This window comes from Haliotis rubra, unplaced genomic scaffold (assembly GCF_003918875.1).
Source record: "Haliotis rubra isolate DU_JTF1 unplaced genomic scaffold, ASM391887v1 Scf2, whole genome shotgun sequence".
NCBI lineage: Eukaryota > Metazoa > Mollusca > Gastropoda > Lepetellida > Haliotidae > Haliotis > Haliotis rubra.
Genome location: NW_025766002.1, coordinates 491,777 through 518,522, shown reverse-complemented (window position 1 = coordinate 518,522; position 26,746 = coordinate 491,777). Strand labels below are relative to the sequence as shown.

At 41.1% G+C, this 26,746-nt stretch overlaps 1 protein-coding gene across 1 annotated transcript; it reads left to right on the top strand.

Annotated features, from left to right (window-relative positions):
- Nucleotides 1–25,895, top strand: LOC124275241 (ATP-dependent RNA helicase DBP2-like). Its single transcript, XM_046710723.1, has 25 exons — nucleotides 1–440; nucleotides 1,683–1,738; nucleotides 2,504–2,615; nucleotides 3,307–3,387; nucleotides 4,977–5,057; nucleotides 7,674–7,729; nucleotides 8,160–8,271; nucleotides 9,386–9,454; nucleotides 9,749–9,835; nucleotides 11,828–11,909; nucleotides 13,642–13,730; nucleotides 14,528–14,583; nucleotides 14,998–15,051; nucleotides 15,239–15,303; nucleotides 16,071–16,181; nucleotides 18,370–18,511; nucleotides 20,296–20,396; nucleotides 21,184–21,271; nucleotides 22,444–22,503; nucleotides 22,740–22,810; nucleotides 23,312–23,377; nucleotides 23,598–23,705; nucleotides 24,367–24,441; nucleotides 24,818–24,905; nucleotides 25,650–25,895. The coding sequence occupies exons 1-25, from the start codon at nucleotides 239–241 to the stop codon at nucleotides 25,893–25,895; spliced, it is 2,358 nt and encodes a 785-aa protein (XP_046566679.1). The 5' UTR covers nucleotides 1–238.
- The last annotated feature ends 851 nt before the right edge of the window (nucleotides 25,896–26,746 follow it).

Below are 26,746 nucleotides of genomic sequence, written 5' to 3'. Positions count from 1 at the left end.
TGGAGCTCACTATATTCCTTGCGGGCATGTAGAAGAGATGGAGTGGAACTTTCAGTTTCGGTATCTTATAAATAATAACTGTTATTTCTCATGCCGCTGCATACGTTTTATAATATGATGAACATGGTGTACCAGAACGTATAACTATATCACATATTAGATCACGACTTGTTTCAAACGAAATTTGACAGATTGAAACCACGTGAAAATCTTGCCTCTTTTCATACATAGCGGGAAAATGGAGTTTGGTCAACGGGGTAGAAGAGGATGGGGAAGGCGGGGAGGGGGAGGGGGGTTCAGACGGGACGGCGGGTTTGATGACAAGGACAGGTCAGATTCTTCCAACTGGCGTTCTCAGAATTCTGAGCAACAAGAGTCAAGCTTCGAGAATGAAACAACTAAAATGTATGTGGAGGAAAGTTGCGTTGGAAGAATCATTGGTAAGAGAGTGCTTTTCTATCCTGCTAATGTTTTGCACACAGATATATACCCTCAAATAATTAGGCCTGTTAATAACAGAAAAATAAACAGGTAAGTGTTCCTCCCGTTCCCCCATCCCAAATAATATTTATAAATTAATGTATACTAAAATTATTAACAAAACTTATCAGAACAATTACTAGAGAACTCACAAAAATGACTAAAAGTCCAAAATTTAAGTTAGGTTTAGGGTTAGGTTTAGAGTTAGGTTTAGTGTTGGGGAATGGAAGGAACTCTTTCCGAATCGCTAAATTTACTATTATGGTTCCCAAATGACCAATATCGCCTACATTTGTTTTGATATGCTTGTACGTGTGTTACCTTAATGTTTTCCTACTCTATAAATTAACTGGTTTGACACAAAATGTACTAACAGCACAGGTTTGTCGTGATAGATTCATAAGATAATATTGTCAAGAATGATTATGCAATGAAAGAGTCACCATGCTTTAACCTGATGTCCATGAATTCAGTGTACCATACCCACATCCCAGGCATAATCAGTGTACAACACCCCCACCCACAACCATACAACTTATGAAGCAAAAACAAGCAAAATGCTATTCTGTCTGTCATTGGCGGAGCCAATGTGGGGTTCAGGGATTCGACCCCCTTTCAAAATTCCTGGATCGCCCATGTCTGTGGTCTGTGACACCTTTACTTGTATATTTATTATATTATTGTGGATCACAAATAAAAACCATATGAAATCTTTTTCAAGAGTAAACATTATTGACAATGTGAATGAATTTATTTCTTTATTACTATAGTATGGGTGTGTGAGTAAATGATGTATTTATGTATAAAAACCCCCAGAAAACTCATATGTATCCAGTCATTAGACATCTTTATTTACATTGTACATGTCTTCTATTCTGAACAAAAAATATTATTGATGATCAGGATTAGAATTTACCTTCAGCAAGTGTCATCATATCCCAGTTGCGTAGGCTCAATGCTCATGCAGTTGATCACTGGACTGTCTGGTCCAGACTTGATTATATAAAGACCGCCGTCATATAGCTGGAATATTGCTGAGTGCGGCGTTATACAACTAACAAACTTGCTTATTTCAAAGTTTTGGTCTGCCTCTATTTGGTCATTGAAATATGAAGTGTCAGATTCAGACTCTATTTGCCTTTAACAAAAATAGGATGTACATGTTCATTTTCAACATTTATCCTATTTATTCATTATCCAAGGGAGAGGTGGATCGAAAATACGAGAGTTGCAAGATTCAAGTGGAGCAAACATCAAGGTACAGGAGTCTCAGATGTGTTTGATATCTTATTAGCTGTAAACTGTGTTTATCCACCTCTTATTTATGTTTATATGACTTGTAGTTATTGTATACTAAGGATCATTCGTGTACCAAATACATAATAGAACCCTAATTTAAAACAGACAATGATTAGTAACTTGTAAACAGTTCAACGTTCTTTGGGCTGAGGGGCGGTGGGGTAGTCTAGTGGTTAGAGTGTTGGCTCGTCACGCCGAAGACCCGGGTTCGAATCCCCACATGGGTACAATGTGTGAAGCCCATTTCTGGTGTCCCCCGCCAGGATGTAGCTGGAATATTGCTAAAAGCGGCGTAAAACCCAACTCAGTCAGTCAGTCAGTCTTTGGGCTGATAGTATAGACAGACAATAAAATATGTAGATTTTCTACTTCCAATGAGACACTAATGTGGAGAAAAATGCTGCCAGGACTTGTGGAATGTTAGTGTGTGAGTGAGCTTAGTTTTACACTGATTTTAGCAATATATCCAGCAACATCGCAGCGGGTGACACAAGAAATGGGCTTCACGCATTTTACCCATGTGGGGAATCGAGTCTGGGCGTAACAAGCAAACACTTTAACCACGAGGCTACCCTAAAGCCATGTGGGATGTTTTGTAGGTTTTGTTGTTGAGGTTTATCCATAAATGAAAGAAATTACAACAGCATACTGAAAAGTGGTTATGCATACCACACACAAAAAGTCTTGTGTAGGTATGTAGCAGCCTTAATTTTGTTGAACTCAGGTGAACAGAAATGTGACTGAAGATGGGCAGGTACTTGTCGTCCTAACTGGCAGTGATGAAGCTCGCACACAGGCAGAGGACATGATCAAGGAACTCACAGAATCATTTAATGGTAAGAGACGATACTGTTTTGTGGGTTTGTAGGTTTACCTTTCACCACAGTTGACAACTGGAATGTGAAGCAAGGCATTTATTGTGGCTGGGATGCTGTACATGCTGTAGGCTTTTTAGAATGCCTGTGGACATGATTAACTGACCCTGTGGGCATTCCAAGTCAGAACAGGTCATTACTGGCAAACAAGGATAAGTTGGACCGGCGCAGAGAACGCGTTTACGAGAAGTAGACGTTGCACGGCAATGAGCAAACCTAATTGGTTTATGAAAGGTAGAGCAGATGTAGGCTAGTGCACGTGCATTGCATGATGATGAACTTGATTCAGCGCGTAGCTTCACATGCCTTGCTCAGCTCATAAGACTCTCACGTCAGTGTAGCAAGTTGCACTACACTTGATCGCGCACAACCTGGGTCCCCTTCGCTAACAATGGTAAGCATCAGTGGGCGAGACTCATACATGCCAATACGGGTCAATTGTCAGGTTGGTGCTCAACTTATCCTGCCAGTAGTATACAGTAGAGTTACATCCCCAAGGCATGCCCAGAATCTATGATCTTGGATATATATGCAAAGTTCACAATTTGATTTGATTTGATTTGTCATCGCCATATCCCTGATCATAGGTATCAGCAAAGTGGCAGATGTCTAACAATGGCTTTAAGCAACAGACAGTCCACATATTCCACAGGTTTGTCTGCTGGCAACAACCGAGGGGGCAGAGGACGCTCAGGCAGGGGGCGCAGCGAGGACAGTTGGGGGTCTTCGGCAGGTCAGTTGACTCCGGAAGTTGATGTTTTGTATATTTTCTCATTGTCATACAGGTCATCTCAGACATTCCATATGAAGGTATAGTATGACCAGAAATTATTGAGAATTTTAGGAATATGTTTAATTGGATTTCTAGTATAAACAACCTTGACCAGCTATCAAGTGCTTGGTTTCATTCAAGAGAGACAACTCCGTTAATCCTTTTCATTAGTTTGTGAAGAGTTATCCCCCTTTGTTTACTTGCTAGCAGAGGACATTTTCAGTGATCCTCAGTATGGATGATTTAGAGAAGAGGAAGTTGATTTTAGAGTATTATAACAAGGACATCAGATCAGCTAAAGTGATTTCAAGTAGAACAGGCATCCCTTTGTCCACTGTTTATCGTGTTTTGAAAAATATTGCAAATGGATATGGCATTGAGCACCAGGGAGGCGCAGGTAGGCCCAGAAAATTGACTGTCGGTGACAGGAGGCGGCTTGGTATTCTTGTTTCTAAAAACAAACAAAGGAGTTAAGAAAACTTAAGGCTGAATATGATTGATAGGGGAACTGTGGCTGTCTGTAAGGAGACAATTAGAACTGAGCTGCATGCAATGGGTTGGCTGAAAAGTCTCGGAATTCCATCACCGATCATGAAACCTGAACAAAAGGAGCGAAGGTTGAACTGGTGCTTACAGCATAGAAATTTTAACTTTCGGACAATGTGATTTTCTCAGATGAAAGTTCTGTGTGTGTCTGTTTCCTAATACACTGAAATTCTGGACCAAACAAACTGAAAAACCTTTGTATCAGCGCCCAAAGTACAGTCCGAAATTTAACGTGAGGGGTGGCATATCTGTGTTAGGGGCAACGCCCCTCTGTGTATTTGAAGGGTATATGAGCAGTGAGCGGTACACAAATATTCTCGAGGGACATTTACTTCCATCTTCTCACGTGTTCTATGGAAATGTTTGGATTTTCCAGCAGGGCAACGACCCAAAACATCGTTCAAAGCATTCACAGGCCTGGTTTCGGACCCAAAATATGACATTATTAGATTGGCCAAGCTATAGCCCTGACCTAAATCCAATAGAAAATGTTTGGGGACTTATGAAGGAAAGTGTCAATAAGAAAAATCTCACAAATATTGCTGAAATGAAGAAGAGGTGGTCCGATATTGGGACAGCGTGGATCACGACTTTCTAACTTCTTTGATCAGTAGTATGCCCCGCCGTATTGAAGCCTGCATTGCTGCCCATGGTGACTTGACAAAGTACTAACTGTTCACCTGTCTTTGAATCTGGAGTTATGTTCTGCTAATATTCACATTTAATACGTGAGTAATGAGGGAAAAAAATAAAAACATTTACAATCTTTAAATTCTCAATAATTTCTGGTTGTACTGTGTTTCATTCAATTGACTCAAAATAATTTTTAGATAAGTATAATTTCAATGAATGACAAGATTATCTGAATGTTTGAGACCAAGTTTCAGCTGACTAAGAGAAAATAATGGAAAACATTCTCGGCTATTGTCCTTTGAATATAGCTTCTCCATTCTTAGTCTTCACTTTGTGCAAATACTTTTGAACTATAAATGCTGTTATTCCAGAAAATGGAGACAAGGTGTGGGGCTCAAGCTCAGAAAAGACAGAAATGTATGTGGACCAGAGCTGTGTAGGAAGAATTATTGGTACGGTTTTGTTCAAAACAAGTTTCATATATGTCGTCACTGTTTAGAAATCATGTTTTTCTGCTATGGTATTTGAAACAAAAGATCATTTAACTGGAACAGATAAACTCGTTCACTAACTACAACAGTGAATTCCTGGTCTGAATTAGGCTGCCTCCACTTCATACTTGTGGTAGGAGCAAGCCACAAGGAATTCTGATTCACAGGTCCACTTAACCCCAATATGAGGCAATTTCACGGTACAGGTTGTCATAGTTTAGTGACATGGCTGATGTTTTGTACCTCAAGCACAGGGGTCAATGATTATGAAATGCCCCGGTCATCAAATTCGTTGGAATTCACTTTGCATTTCGTTTGCTTGCCAGATACTGATACCGTACCCATGCTTTTGTGTTTTACCTAAGGGTTAAACATATTAGACCTTCATCACTTTGGGCTACAGCAGCATTGATACCAACGCATACATTCATTACAGCAATCACTGGTTTGGCTGCCATCGCAGTACTGGAATATTCCAGAGTTGTTTTTTTGTAGGCTGCCATTACAGTACTGGAGTATTCCAGAGTTGGTTCTTTGTAGACTGCCATTACAGTACTGGACTATTCCAGAGTTGGTTATTTGTAGGCTGCCATTACAGTACTGGAATATTCCAGAGTTGGTTATTTGTAGGCTGCCATTACAGTACTGGAATATTCCAGAGTTGGTTCTTTGTAGACTGCCATTACAGTACTGGAATATTCCAGAGTTGGTTCTTTGTAGGCTGCCATTACAGTACTGGAATATTCCAGAGTTGGTTCTTTGTAGGCTGCCATTACAGTACTGGAATATTCCAGAGTTGGTTCTTTGTAGGCTGCCATTACAGTACTGGAATATTCCAGAGTTGGTTATTTGTAGAATATTCCAGCTGCCATTTGTAGTACTGGAATATTCCAGAGTTGCTTTGTAGGCTGCCATTACAGTACTGAATATTCCAGTTGGTTCTTTGTAGGCTGCCATTACAGTACTGGAATATTCCAGAGTTGGTTCTGTACTTTGTAGAGCTACAGTAGAGTTGGTTCTTTGTAGGCTGCCATTACAGTACTGGAATATTCCAGAGTTGGTTCTTTGTAGGCTGCCATTACAGTACTGGAATATTCCAGAGTTGGTTCTTTGTAGGCTGCCATTACAATACTGGAATATGAGTTGGTTCCATTAGTACTGGAATATTCCAGAGTTGGTTCTTTGTAGGCTGCCATTACAGTACTGGAATATTCCAGAGTTGGTTTCTTTGTAGACTGCCATTACAGTACTGGAATATTCCAGAGTTACCAGAGTTGTCAGAGTTGGTTCTTTGTAGGCTGCCATTACAGTACTGGAATATTCCAGAGTTGGTTCTTTGTAGACTGCCATTACAGTACTGGAATATTCCAGAGTTGGTTGGAATATTCCAGAGTTGGTCTTTGGCTTTGTAGGCTGCCACAGTACTACAGTACTGGAATATTCCAGAGTTGGTTATTTGTAGGCTGCCATTACAGTACTGGAATATTCAGAGTTGGTTCTTTGTAGGCTGCCAGAGTTGGTTCTTTGTAGAGTGCCACTACTGGAATATTCCAGAGTTGGTTCTTTGTAGGTTCTTTGTACTGCCAGCCTGCCATTACAGTACTGGAATATTCCAGAGTTGGTTCTTTGTAGGCTGCCATTACAGTACTGGAATATTCCAGAGTTGGTTCTTTGTAGACTGCCATTACAGTACTGGAATATTCCAGAGTTGGTTATTTGTAGGCTGCCATTACAGTACTGGAATATTCCAGAGTTGGTTATTTGTAGGCTGCCATTACAGTACTGGAATATTCCAGAGTTGGTTCTTTGTAGACTGCCATTACAGTACTGGAATATTCCAGAGTTGGTTCTTTGTAGGCTGCCATTACAGTACTTGAATATTCCATTAATTAACCTGCAGCTGAAATACATTCGGCCACAAACATGATCTTAATTGTTTCTGTCCATTCTGCTGACTGTGTCATTTAAACAACTTTCTCCCCTGTCTCTGTCCATTCTGCTGACGGTGTCATTAAAACAACAAACACTATCTCACCTGTCTCTGTCCATTCTGCTGACTGTGTCATTAAAACAACAAACACTATCTCCCCTGTTTCTGTCCATTCTGCTGACTCTGTCATTAAAACATATCTCACCTGTCTCTGTCCATTCTGCTGACTGTGTCATTAAAACAACAAACACTATCTCACCTGTCTCTGTCCATTCTGCTGACGGTTCTACTATCTCCCCTGTTTCTGTCCATTCTGTGACTGTGTCCATTCATTAAAACAACAAACACTATCTCACCTGTCTCTGTCCATTCTGCTGACTGTGTCATTAAAACAACAAATACTATCTCCCCTGTTTCTGTCCATTCTGCTGACTGTGTCATTAAAACAACAAACACTATCTCACCTGTCTCTGTCCATTCTACTGACTGTGTCATTAAAACAACAAACACTATCTCACCTGTCTCTGTCCATTCTGCTGACTGTGTCATTAAAACAACAAACACTATCTCACCTGTCTCTGTCCATTCTGCTGACTGTGTCATTAAAACAACAAACACTATCTCACCTGTCTCTGTCCATGTTACAGGTAAAGGTGGATCCAAAATACGAGAGCTTCAAGATGAAAGTGGAGCAGGCATCAAAGTAATTGTTTTAATGCAGCTATCAGATAAATCATTTAGAACAACTGCAAACAAAATATGGTTATTTCACAATAATTGTTCCATCCTGATGTCAATTCTGGAGATTCAAAACACACAGCTTTATGACTTAAAAAGGTCGAAGCTGTTTTTAAATGGGTAGTGAGTTATCATCTTGGATGTGCTCCCTACAGTGTTTTATTTTGCAATAAACAACTCTTGTTTATTTTTAAATTTATTAGGCTGTAAGTGGGTTAACATCGCACCAACCAGAAAATTCATTTCAAAATACCTGAAAGAGTTACTGCCCCTTTCCAGTTGTGAATTTCTCCTACATTCAATAACTTCAGGGTTCCTTTCCAAATCAAGCCACCATACAATGGTGTACATGTAATACTGTTTAAAGCAGTGTCAGGGTTTTGTCAAATGTTCAGGTGACGAGAAATGAGACAGAAGATGGGAAGGTTATCGTGATCCTGACTGGCAGTGACCAGGCTCGAACACAAGCTGAAGACATGATAAAGGAACTCACAGAATCATTTAATGGTAAGTTTTCACTACATCTTCTGCTTGTTGTCTGTACGTTTTGGGTCTTCAGCAACAAGTGCTTGTCGTTAGAGGCAACTGACAGGAACGGTTCGTCCAGATTGCTGACTTTGTTGAAGCATGTCATATCCCAGTTGAACAGATCAATGCCCATGATGTCATTCCTTGGATTGTCTCATCCAGAGTCACCCGTGAAGGTCCGGGTTAGAATATTGATCTTCAGTAACCCATGCTTGTCGTAAGAGGCGACTAACGGGATCGGGTGGTCAGGCTCGCTGACTCGGTTGACACACGTCATTGGTTCCCAATTGCGCAGAACAATGCTCATGCTGTTGCTCACTGGATTGCCTGGTCCAGACTCGATGATTTACAGACCGCCGCCATATAGCTGGAATATTGCTGATTGCTCACTCACTCACTCACTCAGGGGTGGAAATAACTCATTGCCCGACGTCCCAGTCCAGTGTTTTTTCTGTCGGGCAAGCAAATTTGTCTATCACACTGTACCGGTGTCCAGTTGACTTTCCAATGTTAATTATGTTGTTTATTTTAATAATCGGCCGGTATTGTGGAAAAATTATCAGGGCAAGTGATTTTACATGTACCACTGTACCAGAGTACGCGAGCAATTTTATACCCTGTCACTCATCCAGACTCTGTTACTTCCAAATGACCATCATATATCAGGATGATGACATACCATAGTATTAAACAACAACAAGTGTTGTGTTTGAAGGCTGCATTTCATAGCACTGGACCATTAACCGAGGGCCAGTTTTCTATATTTGTGTAAATATGTGAAATTATGGTCTGTGTTTGACATTTAAAAACTGTCAAAGTCCTTCCATTTCTCAGACTCATGGAGGTCTGGGTTAGAATTGGTCTTCAGTAATCCATGCTTGTCATAAGAGGCGACTAACAGAATGGGTTGTCAGGCTTGCAGACTTGGTGGACACATGTCATCATATCCCAGTTGGGTAGGTCGATGCTCATGCTGTTAATCACTGGATTGATTAGTTACAGACCTCCGCCATATAGCTGGAATATTGCAAGAAACTAGCAAACCATGTTTTAGTATTATTTCTGCCTTATTGAAACACTGTATTATTTTCAGACTCCTCAAGCTACGGAGGAGGTGGTGGCGGTAGATCATCGGGCTGGGGAAGCACAGATGACAATGCAGGTGAAGGAATACTTTTCAATGTATGCATGCAGACCAAAAGCTTAAATTGTACATGCCATCATCATCATCATCATCATCATCATCATGTTATTACAGCTGACATATGGTTATTTATGTATCTTGTCAATAAAGGATGCCAACATACAAACTACAGCAAGTTATGTACTAATTATGTACTTGGTATTAATAACTAAAAATAATACCAAGTACATAATTTGCTAATCTGTAAGCTATATGCCTCTTGTTTGTATTTAGCAAGGCCAGTTATCAGTTGATGGTTTTTGTTTCTTGCAGGCAACGGAGAGCCAGCCGAGAAACCCAAAATCAACTGGGGAATCATTCGAGCTGCTAAAGAGGCTAATGAAGCAAAGAAATTTGAAGGTACAAATGTTAACTGGTTGGGTTTGGGCTTATGAAAACCATGTCTAACAATGCAAGGAGATAACAGAGAACCATTTGATGTAAAACTGGTCCAACATTTCTGGCCTTCTGGTACTATAAGTGGTCATACAATAGAGTCCGACACCATTTTGTCAAATTTAGAATTGTCTCAGCTTGATACCATGGATTCCTCATGTAGTCATCCTTTAGTGGATTTGTCGATCCTCGTCTAACTTTGAAATACACAATGCCATTTTAGAAAGTGGTCAAATGTAACATATGTTATATTTGGGATTACACTTTCTCAGTAAAGTACAGATTCTAGTACTGTTTTGGGTTGAGTCCCATCCGGGATTCGAACCCACACCCTCAGAGTCAGGCACCTAATCGCCAGCACACAAAGTCAGACGCCTAGACCGCTCAGCCACCGCGGCTTCCTCGTCTAACTTGACACATTTGCATAGGTCCTTACAACTTTGACACAGCAGTGGTTGACTCTACTTGACTCACAACTATTTATCAGTGTGACATTTATGATATATCTGGTAGTTCAATCAATCTTTATTTTACAGTACTGAAGAGGCCGTAGGCCTATAGTACATTTTACATACAGTAGCAGAGGGTGCAATATAAATGAATATATAGTAAATAATATCACATCTGTAATGCAGAGGATCTCATATTCATGACGTGGTATACATACATTGCAAAGTATTTTGTGGCTGTTTGATTTTCGGATGTCATGAGGGTATGGAATTTGTCTATTGGGGGGTTCAAGTAGAAATATTTCTTTATGTATTCTTTTCTGATATTTGCATACAATGGACAAACAAGCAAGAAATGATATTCATCTTCTAAGTACAATATTTACACAAGCGTTTTTCCTGTGGTATCCCTAAATGCCTACCTTTTCTATTAGAAGATCATGGGAACTACATCTGAAACGGGCTAGTGCTGTTCTGATATTTGAGAGAGGATTTGAGTTTGATGCCTCTTTGAGCAGTATTTAGATTTATCATCTGCTTAATTATAGGAGGAAAGCCTGAAGTGATGAACATGGTTATGGTGCCTGGTAACCAAGAAACATCATCAGTAGTGGTGGTCTGATTAATTGAAATAATCAAAGATTAGATGACCAAGCAATCGATCATGTTTTCTCTTTTTGCATTACAAACAATTCAGGTATTCTCTTTTTGCATTAACAATATTTTTCACAAGGTTCTTTTTGTCTGTTACATTTCACGAGCACTACAAGCTCGTTCCAAGTCATGACTGAATTTATCTTAAAGACCCCAATAAATTTATGTTCCTAACATACTAATCATCCTGTTAAGATGTGAAATTTGAAAAAAACCCAAAGAACTACATGGTTTTGTCTTTGTGTTTTTGTGCATTAGTCCAGACCAATTTTATTTCTTGTTTTACTAATTGTTATCCTCAGAAAACCTAAAGGCAGGAGGGAAAAAAAATCAAAAATCAAAATCACCAGTCAAAGTAATATTCCTTTGTAAAAGTAGTTAATTTTTGGCAAGTTATGAAGTGTATATGGGGCAAAAAAAAATCAAAAAATTTTGTTTTGTAAGTTTACATTCTTTGCCAATAAAAACATGAGGATTTATTTTTAGGGCGTGGAAGATTAATTTTTATTTTTTTTCTTATGCTTGAAAAAATATGACCGGCGGATCCGTAAAACAAGAAATAAAATTGGTCTGGCCTTAACAAAAATAACCAGGAAAATTTCATAAATGACGCTAACCAATTATTTTCGATGATCTCAATTACCCGGTATGAGATTTTAACCAATTCCCAACACTAATCATCAGGCCCACCATGTTTAAGAGAGCCTTGTGACAGTGTGAACTCAATATGGCTTGACTTGTTCCTCATGCTATTAACAACTAGTATTCAAGACTGGATTATTTGTTGGTTGGTGATATTGCTGACTTGCTCCTTCAACATTTTGTCACAAGGCTGTAAATGTTTTTGTCGTAGGTCTGCCACCTTTGGAGAAGAATTTTTACTTTGAAGATCCTGATGTGGCTAACATGCATCCAGGAGAAGTAAAGGAAATCAGGTAGGCTATGTGTTGTCCATGGTGTGGTTGTGTATGTGTGTAGTCCAGAGTTGTGAAGGTTAAAAAGTAGCCAAATGACAGGAAACTATGCTTATATGAGGTGATTTAATGGATCACTTAACTTTGGTGACTTGTTCGATAGTTGTGTCATCTTAAACTGATGGCTTTGATTATTGTTTATGATATCAATAACTGGTTATAAACAACTTGATTCTTTACAGGTTGCCATTTTTATCTGGATTATTGCCTGAAACATAAAACATGTCCAAACTGTCCTTGTTGCCCTGCCTGTTTGGGCGACTTGCCCTGCTTGTACTGGCTTTGCCAACCTGTGTTGGCTTGGCCTCCCTGTATCAGCTTGGGGTGGTGGGGTAGCCTAGTGGTTACGGCGTTCGCTCGTCATGCCTAGGCCCGGGTTCGATTCCCCGCATGGGTACAATGTGTGAAGCCCATTTCTGGTGTCACCAGCCGTGATATTGCTGGAATATTGCTAAAAGCGGCGTAAAACTAAACTCACTCACTCACTGTATCAGCTTGGCCTTCTTGTATTGGCTTTGCCTACCTGTGTTGGTTTGGCCTCCCTGTATTTGCTTGTACTGGCTTGATCACTCACTCTTTTTTGATTATACAGGCTTGATCTGACTCTTAGATTAACATGACTGTATTGGATTGGCCTGACTGTAGTGACTTGACCTGAATGTTCTGTCTTGGGGCTAAATGTACTGTCAAGGCGTGCTCTACTGGCTTGACCCACCTGTGTCAGCTTGGCCCACCTGTATCAGCTTGTCCCACCTGTATCAGCTTGGGCAACCTGTATCAGCTTGACCTGCCTTTATCAGCTTGACCCACCTGTATCAGCTTCACCCATCTGTATCAGCTTGACCCACCTGTATCAGCTTGACCGCCTGTATCAGCTTGACCCACCTGTATCAGCTTCACCCACCTGTATCAGCTTGACCCACCTGTATCAGCTTGACCCACCTGTATCAGCTTGGCCCACCTGTATCAGCTTGACCCACCTTTATCAGCTTGACCCACCTGTATCAGCTTGACCCACCTGTATCAGCTTGACCCACCTGTATCAGCTTGACCCACCTGTATCAGCTTGACCCACCTGTATCAGCTTGACCCACCTGTATCAGCTTCACCCACCTGTATCAGCTTGACTTATCACCCCACCTGTATCAGCTTGACCCACCTGTATCAGCTTGTACCCACCTGTATCAGCTTGACCCACCTGTATCAGCTTGACTGTATCAGCCACCCCCTGTATCAGCTTGGCCCACCTGTATCAGCTTGACCTGCCTGTATCAGCTTCACCCACCTGTATCTGCTTCACCCACCTGTATCAGCTTCACAGGTGGTTCACCCACCTGTATAAACTTGGCCCACCTGTATCAGCTTCACCCACCTGTATCAGCTTGACCCACCTGTATCAGCTTCACCCACCTGTATCAGCTTCACCCACCTGTATCAGCTTGACCCACCTGTATCAGCTTGACCTGCCTGTATCAGCTTGACCCAGCCTGTAATTGCTTGATCTGTATTAGCTTGGCCTACTGGTATTGGCTTGACCTGCCTGTATTGGCTTGACCAGAGAATTTGTGATACCTTTCCCCTCCTTAAAATTTATGTATTCCATGCTTGTTGTACTCCAATTCCCTTGGTCAGATATGTCAATAATTAACTCTCAGGTTTATGGCCTATAATGGAAGTGTACTGTTATCAACAGGAAGAAGAACAACAACATAATTGTTGAAGGCGGGGACAAACGTGTGGCAAATCCTGTGAGGACCTTTGAAGAAGCCTTCCAGCATTATCGTAAGAAACTCTTGTCTTTTAAAGGTGGGATTGGGGTGGGAATGTGGTGGTGGGGTGGGGTGGGGATAGCCAAGTGTTTAAAGCATTTATTCATCACACAGAAGCCCCTGGTTAGATTCACCACATGGGTACAATATGTGAAGATCATTCCCATGATATTGCGGGAATATTGTTCTCACTCACTCACTCTAAGCACTGGAAAAAGTCCCTGTAATTCCATGTTCGACAACATTGAGGAGACGAATTAAAAGTGGTTTCAAGTTTTTGATGATTTATTAATTTTCATATCTGTGACATAATCACAGGGATTCCCATCAGTGTAGTTCCCCAGAACCAGAATGTAATAGGCTGGCTGAAGCCTATTTTTTGGGGCTCTTTCACTTAAAATGAATGAGTGTCCTTGTAACTACAAATAACTGAATCATGGTTTGTCATGTAAAGAGTGTGTTCAGTTATTATTTGAAGTGACCCGTGAAGATCCGGGGTAGAATAGGTCTTCAGCAACCCATGTGCTTGCCATAAAAAGGCGACTATCTTGTCGTAAGAGGCGACTAACGGGATCGGGTGGTCAGTTTCGCTGACTTGGTTGACACATGTCATTGGTTCCCAATTGCGCAGATCGATGCTCATGCTGTTGATCACTGGATTGTCTGGTCCAGACTTGATTATTTACAGACCGCCGTCATATAGCTGGAATATTGCTGAGTGCGGCGTAAAACTAAACTCACTCACTCACTCACTTATTATTTGAAGTTTAAAGTTTAGTACAGTTATACAGTGGTTCCATTTTCTTACAGCTCAGATTCTAGAACAGATCTATAATCAGAAGTTTGTTGAGCCATCACCAATACAGGTCAGTATTAGACTCACAATATTAATCACCAGTTCGTCTGATCCAAACTCAAGTATGTCTATTATTGAATGACTGAATATTGCAGTGTACAGCATTAAGCAGTGCATACACCTTTTGTGCATGGTCAGTTTCCCCCATCTGCAGAAATTCCTCAGCTATCCTGTTATCGTTTTCTTCAGAAACAAGGGGTGGTGGGGTGTCATAGTGGTTAAAGCGTCGTCACGCCGAAGACCCTGGTTCGATTCCCCACATTGGTACAATGTGTGAAACCCATTTCTGGTGTCCCACGCCTTGATATTGGTGGAATATTGCTAAAAGTGGCGTAAAACCATACCTCTCTCACTCACTCTCACTACTACTCACTCACTCACTCACTCACTCACTCACTCACTCACTCACTCATTCATTCTTCAGAAACAAGCATGGCCCATTCTGTTACAAGGACAAGACCTTATTGGAATAGCACAGGTAGGTGTCCAGTCCTAATCTCTTGCAGTTGTTCGAATGTCCTATAAAGATTTTAAAAAACACATTTTTTTAAGAACATGATTTAACTTAATTATATTCCAGTGTGTTGCATCATCATCAAGTGATCTGGAAATCTCTTGTCAGTCATTCTTTGAGTTGATTTTCAGATCCCACTGTTTCTATTCAGACAGGTACCGGAAAAACCTTGGCTTTTCTCCTCCCAGCTTTAATCCACATTGACAACCAGCCTGTGTGAGTTGTGAATCTTGTAACCGGGTAATTGTAGTAATTGATTTTGTCGATTATGAATAGCTAAACTGGACAAGGAAAATAGTTTCATAATATCTGTGAGATGGTAAAGCTGCATAATTGTCGACATACTACAATTATTAGACATATTTTTAGGTGGCAGATCAGGCGCAGTCATCTCAGGCACTGACATTCACTAGATTGCTTGGAGCTATTAACCTATGATCATCGTTTCGAATCCTCTTTGCCCTGGTTGTGTTTCTAGATGACCAGAGTTGTAATTATCTATGACCTGGATCATTTTAGACTTTCCTTCCACATTTTGCAGACAAGCTCTGATAAATCCCCAGGGCTTGATTTAAGACAAGTTAACCTACTTGCACCAGGTGCAACCTAAAATAAAACCTAGTTAAACCAGCCAAATTCCAGTTGCACTGCTTTTATTGTAATATGTAATGTAAGAAATATGCTATTGAATTATTTAAATGTTTTACCCACTCAAAAATTGAGTTGCACCTGTTGCAAGTTAGACTAATAACTAGGTTGCATTTTGTAATATTGGGTTGCACCAATGCAAGTAACAAAGCACTAATTCGAGCCCTGATCCCCTTCCCTTGTGGTGTAGCTGAGTGTGGCATTAAACAACAGACGAAAAAACCCAACATCCAACAGTACCATATTGTTCACATGACGCAGTGATGTGACGTTAAAATTTCTGACTGCATTAATGAATGAACATTCCTTGATTCACTCCCGCTGTATTATCACAGCCCAAGGGAGCAGCGTGGTGGTCCCAATGTGTTAGTGTTGTCTCCGACCCGAGAACTGGCCCAGCAGATTGAGGTGGAGGTGAAGAAAATCAACTACAGGGGCATACGCAGGTGAGTGGTTATATGCTTCTATGTTTCCTTGACCTTAATTATTTCTGTAGAGTCTAGTAAGCTCAGCCGTCCACCATATACAGTCATCCCTTCCTCTTGGTGTCCATGGATGACCCGCTGTGTTATGAGACACTTATTTACATGTGGTACATTTGTATTTAGCCTAGTTCTGTGAGTGCAATGCTGCAGGAGCGGCTCCTGTAAGTTACATCTCGGTCAATGCTGCAGGAGCGGCTCCTGTAAGTTACATCTCCATCAATGCTGCAGGAGCGGCTCCTGTAAGTTACAACTCCGTCAATGCTGCAGGAGCGGCTCTTGTAAGTTACATCTCCGTCAATGCTGCAGGAGCGGCTCCTGTAAGTTACATCTCGGTCAATGCTGCAGGAGCAGCTCCTGTAAGTTACATCTCGGTCAATGCTGCAGGAGCAGCTCCTGTAAGTTACATCTCGGTCAATGCTGCAGGAGCAGCTCCTGTAAGTTACATCTCGGTCAATGCTGCAGGAGCAGCTCCTGTAAGTTACATCTCGGTCAATGCTGCAGGAGCAGCTCCTGTAAGTTACATCTCGGTCAATGCTGCAGGAGCAGCTCCTGTAAGTTACATCTCAATCAATGCTGCAACAGCTCCTGTAAGTTACATCTCAATCAATGCTGCAGGAGCAGCTCCTGTAAGTTACATCTCAGTCAATGCTGCAGGAGCGGCTCCTGTAAGTTACATCTCGGTCAATGCAGGGAGGGCTCCTGTAAGTTACATCTCGGAGGCCAATGCTGCAGGAGCAGCTCTAAGTTACATCTCGTCAATGCTGCAGGAGCAGCTCCTGTAAGTTACATCTCGGTCAATGCTGCAGGAGCAGCATCCAATGTAGGAGCAGTACATCTCGGTCAATGCAGGAGGTAAGTTACATCTCCTGCAGGAGCAGCTCCTGTAAGTTACATCTCGGTCAATGCTGCAGGAGCAGCTCCTGTAAGTTACATCTCGGTCAATGCTGCAGGAGCAGCTCCTGTAAGTTACATCTCGGTCAATGCTGCAGGAGCAGCTCCTGTAAGTTACATCTCGGTCAATGCTGCAGGAGCAGCTCCTGTAAGTTACATCTCGGTCAATGCTGCAGGAGCAGCCCTCAATCTGCAGGAGCAGCTCCTGTAAGTTACATCTGCAATGCTGCAGGAGCGGCTCCTGTAAGTTACATCTCGGTCAATGCTGCAGGAGCAGCTCCTGTAAGTTACATCTCGGTCAATGCTGCAGGAGCAGCTCCTGTAAGTTACATCTCGGTCAATGCTGCAGGAGCAGCTCCTGTAAGTTACATCTCGGTCAATGCTGCAGGAGCAGCTCCTGTAAGTTACAATCTCGGTCAATGCTGCAGGAGCAGCTCCTGTAAGTTACATTCATCTCGGCAGTCAATGCTAGGAGCATCCTGTAAGTTACATCTTCGTCAATGCTGCAGGAGCAGCTCCTGTAAGTTACATCTCGGTCAATGCTGCAGGAGCAGCTCCTGTAAGTTACATCTCGGTCAATGCTGCAGGAGCAGCAGCTCATCTCGGTCAATGCTGCAGAGATCCTGTAAGTTACATCTCGGTCAATGCTGCAGGAGCAGCTCCTGTAAGTTACATCTCGGTCAATGCTGCAGGAGCAGCTCCTGTAAGTTACATCTCGGTCAATGCTGCAGGAGCAGCTCCTGTAAGTTACATCTCGGTCAATGCTGCAGGAGCAGCTCCTGTAAGTTACATCTCGGTCAATGCTGCAGGAGCAGCTCCTGTAAGTTACATCTCGGTCAATGCTGCAGGAGCAGCTCCTGTAAGTTACATCTCAGTCAATGCTGCAGGAGCAGCTCCTGTAAGTTACATCTCGGTCAATGCTGCAGGAGCAGCTCCTGTAAGTTACAACTCGGTCAATGCTGCAGGAGCAGCTCCTGTAAGTTACATCTCGGTCAATGCTGCAGGAGCAGGCTCCTGTAAGTTACATCTCGGTCAATGCTGCAGGAGCAGCTCCTGTAAGTTACATCTCGGTCAATGCTGCAGGAGCGGCTCCTGTAAGTTACATCTCGGTCAATGCTGCAGGAGAGGCTCCTGTAAGTTACATCTCGGTCAATGCTGCAGGAGCGGCTCCTGTAAGTTACATCTCGGTCAATGCTGCAGGAGCGGCTCCTGTAAGTTACATTTCGGTCTGATGAATTGTTATTATACATTGTTCCAGCGTGGTCGTGTATGGTGGCGGGAACCGGAGAAATCAGATCAGTGTGGTCGCGAAAGGTGTGGAGATCATAGTAGCCACACCAGGCCGACTCAACGATCTCATCATGAATGGCATCGTAGATGTGAAGTCTGTCACATATCTGGTAAGTTGAAAATCTTAGCCTTACCAGACACCTGCCGTATTCTCTACTTGTACCTTCCCTACCTGTATATTGACCTGTTCTACTGTTAGGGCTGTAGGGATGAATCAAACTATCGATGGATTGCAATTGTTGAGTTTCCGATAGCAATTAATCGATGGTAGAAACGAAAAACTATGGATGCATCGATAGTATACGTGACTATCGATAGTTTAGTAATTGACTTCTGTTCACTTTGATTTAGAGTTATCCGTCCCTGTTACCAGTTAAACAAACATGACTGTTTACTTGATCTAGGGTTAGAGTTTCTTGCCAGTTATCAAAAGAGACTCAAGCTACTTCAACTTGATTTTATTTCATATAAACTATACATTCATTTGGGAAATGACTTTAAATGAGACAATTCAAGGAGAGAAAAACTATTGCCATAGTGTTGCAATAGTTGGTTGCAATAGACTATCACTATCGCAATAGTGTGTCGCAATAGAGTATCATTGTCCCAATAGTTGTCTCCCCTCAATAGTCACCCCTAGCTACTGTACTGCTAACACAATACAGCTACAGTACTGTCATGTTAGGTGTAAATGTCATTAAGTTATTCCTTATTGCTTTGTTATCCCTATTAATGTGGTCTGATGATACGTGAACAGAATACTCTAATGATACAATCCCTGCTTGGATACTGAACCGTGCTACTTTACTGCAAGCACAATACAGCGAAACAATTGTCATGAATATGTAGGCGTAAATGTCGTTTAGTTATTCTTAATTGCTGTGATGATTTAACCTATGAATGTCAGTTGATAATACATGATGTGAACACTCTGTGGATAGACCACCATCAGAGTCTTGGGTAGAATTACTCCCCAGCAACCTACTTGTGTTAAAAAGGTTTACTGAAGTGAGGGGCCGTGGGGTAGTGGGTAAAGCATTTGCTCTTCACAGTGAAGGGTTCGATTCCCAGTTACAATGTGTGAAGTCCATTGTTGGTGCTCCCTGCCATGTTATTGCTGGAATATTGCTGAACCTGAGTAAAACACAACTCACTCACTCTCATCACCAAAATGAATGCAGTCATCAGGCTCTGTTACAGGTAATATGTGTCTTTGGGTCTTGATGGTGTGGATTAGAGTGAATCACCTGGTCTAGACTGGAATATTTACAATCTGCCACATTGATGAAATGTTGGTGGTTGTGGCTAAAAACAACATTCACTTAAGAATACACAATGCCCAGATGGGACTCAACCTAACAAAAGTATTAGAATCTTGACTAAGAAAGTGTAATCCCAAATATACCATTCAAAAAAAGTGGGGGATCACATTTTGCGAGCATACCACTAGCCAATGCCAATGCATATGAGAAAAAGTAATATATATCCATACAGATGAAACATTTGAGAAAAAGTAATATATATCCATACAGATGAAACATTTCCAAGGGAATGGAATGAATTGTCACATTTTCCCTTAATTTCTCTTCATCATCTGTTTCCTCCTTGCTTCATCATTTGCATTTTATCGATCTTGTAAATCCAATATCCCCTCCTTTTTTTAATCGTATATAACATATGTAACATTCACTTAATCTTAGCACACAAATTCATTCATATGACCATAGCATGCAAACAAATATATGCCGAATTATTTTGCGAACTCCAATGCTTGAATGCCTGAACCTATTGATTACAATCATTCACCTGTGGATAAGGCATAAACCTTGAATGTTGTGTGTAAAGCAAAGCATGGAGTGTGTACCCAATATTACCATGTTTGTGTTTATTGCAGGTTCTGGATGAAGCAGACAGAATGCTGGACATGGGATTTGAACCTGAGATCCGAAAGATTTTGTTGGACATCAGACGAGACCGACAGACTGTAATGACAAGGTAATTATGGCCACAAGAAGTTCCATAAGCCTTGTCCAAAAATGTCATTGGTTACCATCTCAGTGGAACCTTGCCATGGGTTGTCGAATCTGCTGACTTCAAACATTTGAAAATTGAGAAGAAGTTTTTTATTCCCCCAACCAGATATAAGCATAATGTAAATAACTCATTTACTTTCATAAATTTATCAAATACTCTAATTACAACCTGTTGAAATTTTATATAAAAACCTCCAAAATGGAATTATGATTTGCCAGAGGAAATGACCAAAATAATATTTTTTAAATTGGATTTTTTAAATTTATTTTTTATAAATATTTTTTGTTTAGCTCTGACCTGAATTTTGAGGCAAAAATCTGTCACCAAAAACGATATGAATAAGAAAGAAGTCTCGCATAAATATCTCTTCACCATTACAAATCGTATGTATTCATGAGGGATAGAGGAGCTTACATCAATGTATGGAGTATGTACTGCTGGGTATGATGTCAGTCGAGCGGTGGGGTCAGCCTAATGGTTAAAGCGTCCGCTCGTCACGCCCAAGACCTGGGTTCGAATCCCCACATGGGTACAATGTGTGAAGCCCATTTCTGGTGTCCCCCGCCTTGATATTGCTGGAATATTGCTAAAAGCGTTGTAAAACCATACTCACTCACTATGATGTCAGTCACTGTCATGTGACTGGTCACTGATGACTGGACCTGCTAATCAGTTCTGAGACAGGCATTATTCAAATATCTGTGATATTACTGGAACCAATCCACGAGAATGTTGGTTCTGTTGGCAGCGCCACCTGGCCACAAGAAGTTCAGCGGCTAGCAGACATGTACATGTCCAGCCCCATCAACATCTTTGTCGGGACACTTGATCTGGCTGTAAGTCTTTTAATCCTTCAAATGGTGTTCTTGTCATGAAAATCAGTGTTAGATCAACCTTACTTGTTCATAAGGGTTTGAAAATTTAACATTACCGAACACTCTCAGTTTTACATGTGACCCGTGAAGATCCGGGGTAGAATAGGTCTTCAGCAACCCATGCTAGCCACAAAAGGCGAATATGCTTGTCATAAGAGGCGACTAACGGGATCGGGTAGTCAGGCTCGCTGGCTTGGTTGACACATGTCATTGGTTCCCAATTGCGCAGATCGATGCTCATGTTGTTGATTACTGGATTGTCTGGTCCAGACTTGATTATTTACAGACCGCCGCCATTTGGCTGGAATATTGCTGAGTTCAGCGTAAAGCTAAACTAACTCACTCACTCATTTTTACATTCGAGTATGCTGTCCCATTACTCACTCTGGTGCAGTGGAACAGTGACCATATATGTTATATAATAGAACCAGTAATCATGAAATTAATATCTGTAAAATTTACTGACACAAATTAGCTAACGACAGGTCCAAGCCTGTGAACTTTCCTGATTAGATATGAGATAGCTGCAGTTCAGTTTGATAATATTGATTGCTTCCTTATGAAAAACATATCTTCTCTCAGAGGGATTGTCAACAGCAGCAAACTCCAAATAAGGAACATTCAAATGATGTATGAGTGATATGGCATGTAACTTCATTGTGTCCAGATGCAGCTCTTTTTTATCTTGAGCAGAGTTCACTTGTTCAGATTATAATGTCCAGATAATATTGCATCTCTTTGTATTACAAACAAAGGACACCTGCAGTTTTAGCTCCCCCAACTGAAAATTCAGTGAGCTTGTCTTGTGGTGCTTTGACTTTCATTCCTCTATCCAGTTGTCTGTGGCTAACGTGCCTTAACTTCATTATTTCCGAGTGGAAACTTGCAAGCATTACAGACCCATAATATACCTTTGTAAGATTGACGTGAAGTGAGGATTTTATGACTGCTTCAGGCAATTTTGGTAATTGGTTTATGGTGACAGAAATCTTTATTGATTTTGTTGTTTCCTTAGTGTCTGTTTTCTCATATGTATGTTTCTGTGGTAGTATTCTGTGATTACTATCAAAATAGGACAAGTATTTCTGTGTCTAGAATTTCATTTCTAGCTTCACTCACTCACTTCGTTATAGGCTTGCCACAGTGTTACACAGCTGGTGGAAGTGTTGGATGATGAGGAGAAAAAGCCTCGGGTAAGAAACTGCATGTGTTTATAATGGACAAGGGACCTCATTGACTATCTGGTATTGTCTGACACCTTAAAAATACCTGGTGTATTACTGACTGGCATGAAACAATATTGATACTAAATGATTGTTTTTACCTGATAACAAAATCTGTCTATTTGATCACTCACAATTTGCCAATGTTGAAGTGGTTGATAAGATTACAAAAGTACACAATCTGATATGTTATATTTTACTTTCAGTTGTTTGACTTCCTCCAGTATGAGCTTCAGCCCATGGACAAAGTCATAGTGTTTGTAGGGAAGAAAGTCTTGTGAGTACCAGTTTCCGAAATCACTGGTTGTCATAGTAACAGCTGTTGGTAGAAGGCGTTAATCCATGGATTATCAAATTCCTATCATACTCAGTTATGCAGTCAGTATCATGTCTGACAGATCTCTTGAGGGTATTTGCATTAACTCAAGAGAACGGGTCACCATTGGGAAGTGCAGTGAAAATATCTACATTAGCATTTCAATGAAATTCTCCTTATTTTATTTAGAAATTGCCAGGCTAGCTATTCTCGAAACGTTTGTAGCCCTAAGAACTTCTTAAGCCCATTCTTAGCACATTGGCTACGATCGAAGTTAAGAATTCTTAGGGCTACGAACATTTCAAGAATAAGGGCCCAGATTATTGGGTAGGTTGTAATGATCTTTAATCATAGATTATTCAGACAGTAAATGTCATGTATACATGGTGTCTGGAAAGGTTTGTTCAGGCTAACATGGTATAACTGTTAATGTTGTGACATGATCGTTTGACGTATTTCCAGAGCTGATGACCTGTCCAGTGACTTGGCTATGGAGGCTGTGGAGTGTCAGTGTATCCATGGAGACAGGTCAGTAATGTGTTTGATATGAATAAATTGGAAGCTTGCCCCCCAATATTTTCTTGACAACCAGATATGTTTGAGACACTTAGTGTGACCCGGACTTAATTACATTAAGACCACAGGTATAATGCTTGAATACTGCTTAGTACATTAAACAACCTTAACTAGCTGTTTCTTCACGTTCTGTAACTATTACCCATGTGACTGGGAGATGTGTCTTTACCAGGGAGCAGTGTGACCGCGAAGCTGCTCTGAGTGACTTCAAGTCCGGAGCCGTCCGCATTCTTATTGCTACCGATGTCGCTTCAAGGGGCCTTGACGTGAAGGACATCACGTACGTTGTTGACAGCTGATATCTATGATTCGAAAACATGTGGAGGATTGGGTATCTAGGTGTTCTCATGGAAAAGTCAGAAGTCAGTGTGTATGATGCCTCACAAACTTCATGGTTCATACAGGCTTATGATAGCCTTAAATGACAGTGTTCCTCGTGAAAAGCCTTTAAAATCACACATTGTTTTAAAAGCCTTAAATTTGTACACACTTACATCATGTTCGTAGGGCTTTTTATGGTCATGCAACCAGTATCCACTATACAGGATTTTTACCAAAAATTAATACAACTACAAAGGCCTTGACTTGTCCAGGCTCTTTACAAACTGACATGGGGGAGTCTACTCTCAGTTCATGCAGCACTCTCTGCAGAGTTGCCTCTCTTGTGTGTACCAGGAACTTATGACCATGGCTTTGAATCCCAGATTCACTGATTGTTTCTCTATGTGAGTCAGCACCATATACATGCTCACCAGTGTGGTAAAAAACTAAAACCATGCTGTTATATGACTGAAATACTGTTCAAAGCAGAGTTCCGCTCTTTCACCTCTTCAGTTGAGTTCACTGCTAGCTACAAAACAGTTTGATGATTGACCATTGTCCCTATGTTGTAGATGTTGATACATGCATGAGTTATCACTATTTCGGACCATGTTTTTCAGGCATGTTTTGAACTATGACTTCCCAAGGAACATTGAAGAATATGTACATAGGATCGGCAGAACGGGCAGAGCAGGGTAGGTAACTCTGACAAGGGGAAACCTGCATAATTGCTGTGCCTAAAGCGATTTAAAAATTGACTTTCTTATTTTTATATTTTTGGAGGTTTAACAGTGTGCAGACTGCGTGAATAGTGAATGTACACAAAGTGTGTGCATTGTTTTTGAAACAGACATATTTGTCAGTTGGTATAAAAAAGTATGTCAAAAATTTTACCTCACAGACTTTTCTAGCACACTATAGTAGCTAAGAGTTACGACCATCAATCTCATGTTCATCCAACTACTTACGTTTCTCGTGTGTTTCTAAGGGGCCTTAAGATTCTTGATTAAATTGATAAATGTGATAATCTGAACAAACCCTGTTTTGCATAGAATTGCGTTCTTTATCCAGGAATACAGGTACATCAATTACATTCGTCACAAGGGGAGATTGGCGTCAGGCACAGAAACTCATTGACATCATGGCAGAAGCTGACCAGGTGAGACAATGTTTCTTTATTCAGGACCCTAACTAAAGTTATTTTGGAAACAATAATGTCTTATAATCGGAGTATTTTTTATCCTTCCATTTTCACAGGAGACCAAGAAATAAATAATGGGTACATCAACATCATCGACATTTGTTTTTAGAATCCCATTCCAGTTTACAGGCTCCTGGGACATAGCTTCAATACATAGCTTCAACGTATTACTGAATGCAGTCTATAGCAGACAAAGTGTGTTATTACCCAATGGTGGGTGAAATTTGTCACTAGAGATGGCAGTAGACGCTGTCCATCCCTCCTCACAGGAAAAAGTTGGATACTCAAGTGGATAGATAATATATTACACAACATTTGTTAGGGATTTTCAGTGTTCGTGGGGATAAATGTCTAAAGCATGTCTTCCTCCCAAAGAAACGTTTTGTACATTCGTTGTTTTATGCCACACTCAGCAATATTCCAGCTTTACGATGGCATTCTGTAAATAATTGAGTCTGGGACCAGACAATCCAGTGACATCATGAGCATCAACCTAGGCAAATAGGACATGACACACATCATCCAAGAGAGCAGCCCTGACCACTCGATCCCATTAGTTATCTCTTACGACAAGCATGGGTGGCCGAAGACAAATTTCTTACCCAAATCTTCATAGGTCTAAAGTAACGTATGTGCCATGATATTACTGACATTCTGTTTAAATGCGTGTAAGAACTCACTTATTTTGTTTTTGCGTTCCAGGAAATCCCTGACAACCTGATAAAAATGGCAGAAAGATATCAGGCCCACCGAGAGCGCATGGCTCAGGAAGGCGGAGGATTCGGAGGCAGGGGAGGACGTGGTGGACGGGGACGAGGAGGAGGAGGGGGTTTTGGTGGGGGTAGAAGAGGAGGAGGATTTGGTGGAGGGGGAGACGATGATGGGTTCATCAGTGGGGGGTTTGGTAGAGGGGCTTTCCGAGGTGGGGGGTGGCAGGGGTCGACGTGACAAGGAATACGACATCCATATTGGCTGGTGATGCTGGATGAAGATGTAGTTGACGGAATGGACTGCATATGTTGAATAAATTTTCAGCATTGTGAGACTATCAGTCAAATCTCACTTCAAGCAAAGACGCAAATCTGTCATATTTCATGACTTACAGAATATAACAAAAGCTATTGCCAGAGCTTTTGTCCCTTACATATTTTCAGTCCATCACAGCGGACCTGTTTATTTAATTTGTAATATTCATTCACAGATAATGGACTACTTACTTTTTCATGGACCTGATTGGAGCATTGATATGTTTTGAAAAGATCTTCTATGTGTGTTATTTTGTGAAGAACGAATGGTGACAGTTATATGTGTTCTTAAACTGAGAAGTATGGACAAGCTGGTATGTATGGTTTATGAAAGTAGACTAAACGAATAGGAGCTGACCAAAACAAATGACAGAAGTATTTTCTGGTTGCCTGGTTCCCCTTATCCCCCCACACATTGTAAAATGAGGGCATGTAGCAATTAGCTTTTGTGACAGATGGTTCCATATGTAGCCGCCTGTTTTTCATTTACAGAGAAGAACTAATAAACCATTCAGTCTAGTGATGAACTGGGATTTCTAATTTTTTATATTTTCTTCTCTTATTTTGTTGGATCGTTACTGAAAATGAATTTCTACTGCAGAACTCCAAAACAGTTAAATATGGGGCACTTGTAATACAGATTAGTCTGGTGGTTAACTGGTGCCTTTTATTGATTTCGGATACTGAAACATATGCAACATGTCCTTCTTCACTGAACTGGGGCTGTGGGGTAGCCGAGTGGTAAATGTGTTTGCTGATCACACTGAAGACCCA

Excerpts from the sequence above, each read along its gene's own strand:
- LOC124275241 (XM_046710723.1), top strand. The coding sequence starts at position 239 with ATGGAGTTTGGTCAACGGGGTAGAAGAGGATGGGGAAGGCGGGGAGGG. Across the intron at positions 1,739-2,503 it reads CAAGTGGAGCAAACATCAAG|GTGAACAGAAATGTGACTGA; the intron begins GTACAGGAGTCT and ends TGTTGAACTCAG. Across the intron at positions 23,378-23,597 it reads CAGTGTATCCATGGAGACAG|GGAGCAGTGTGACCGCGAAG; the intron begins GTCAGTAATGTG and ends TGTCTTTACCAG.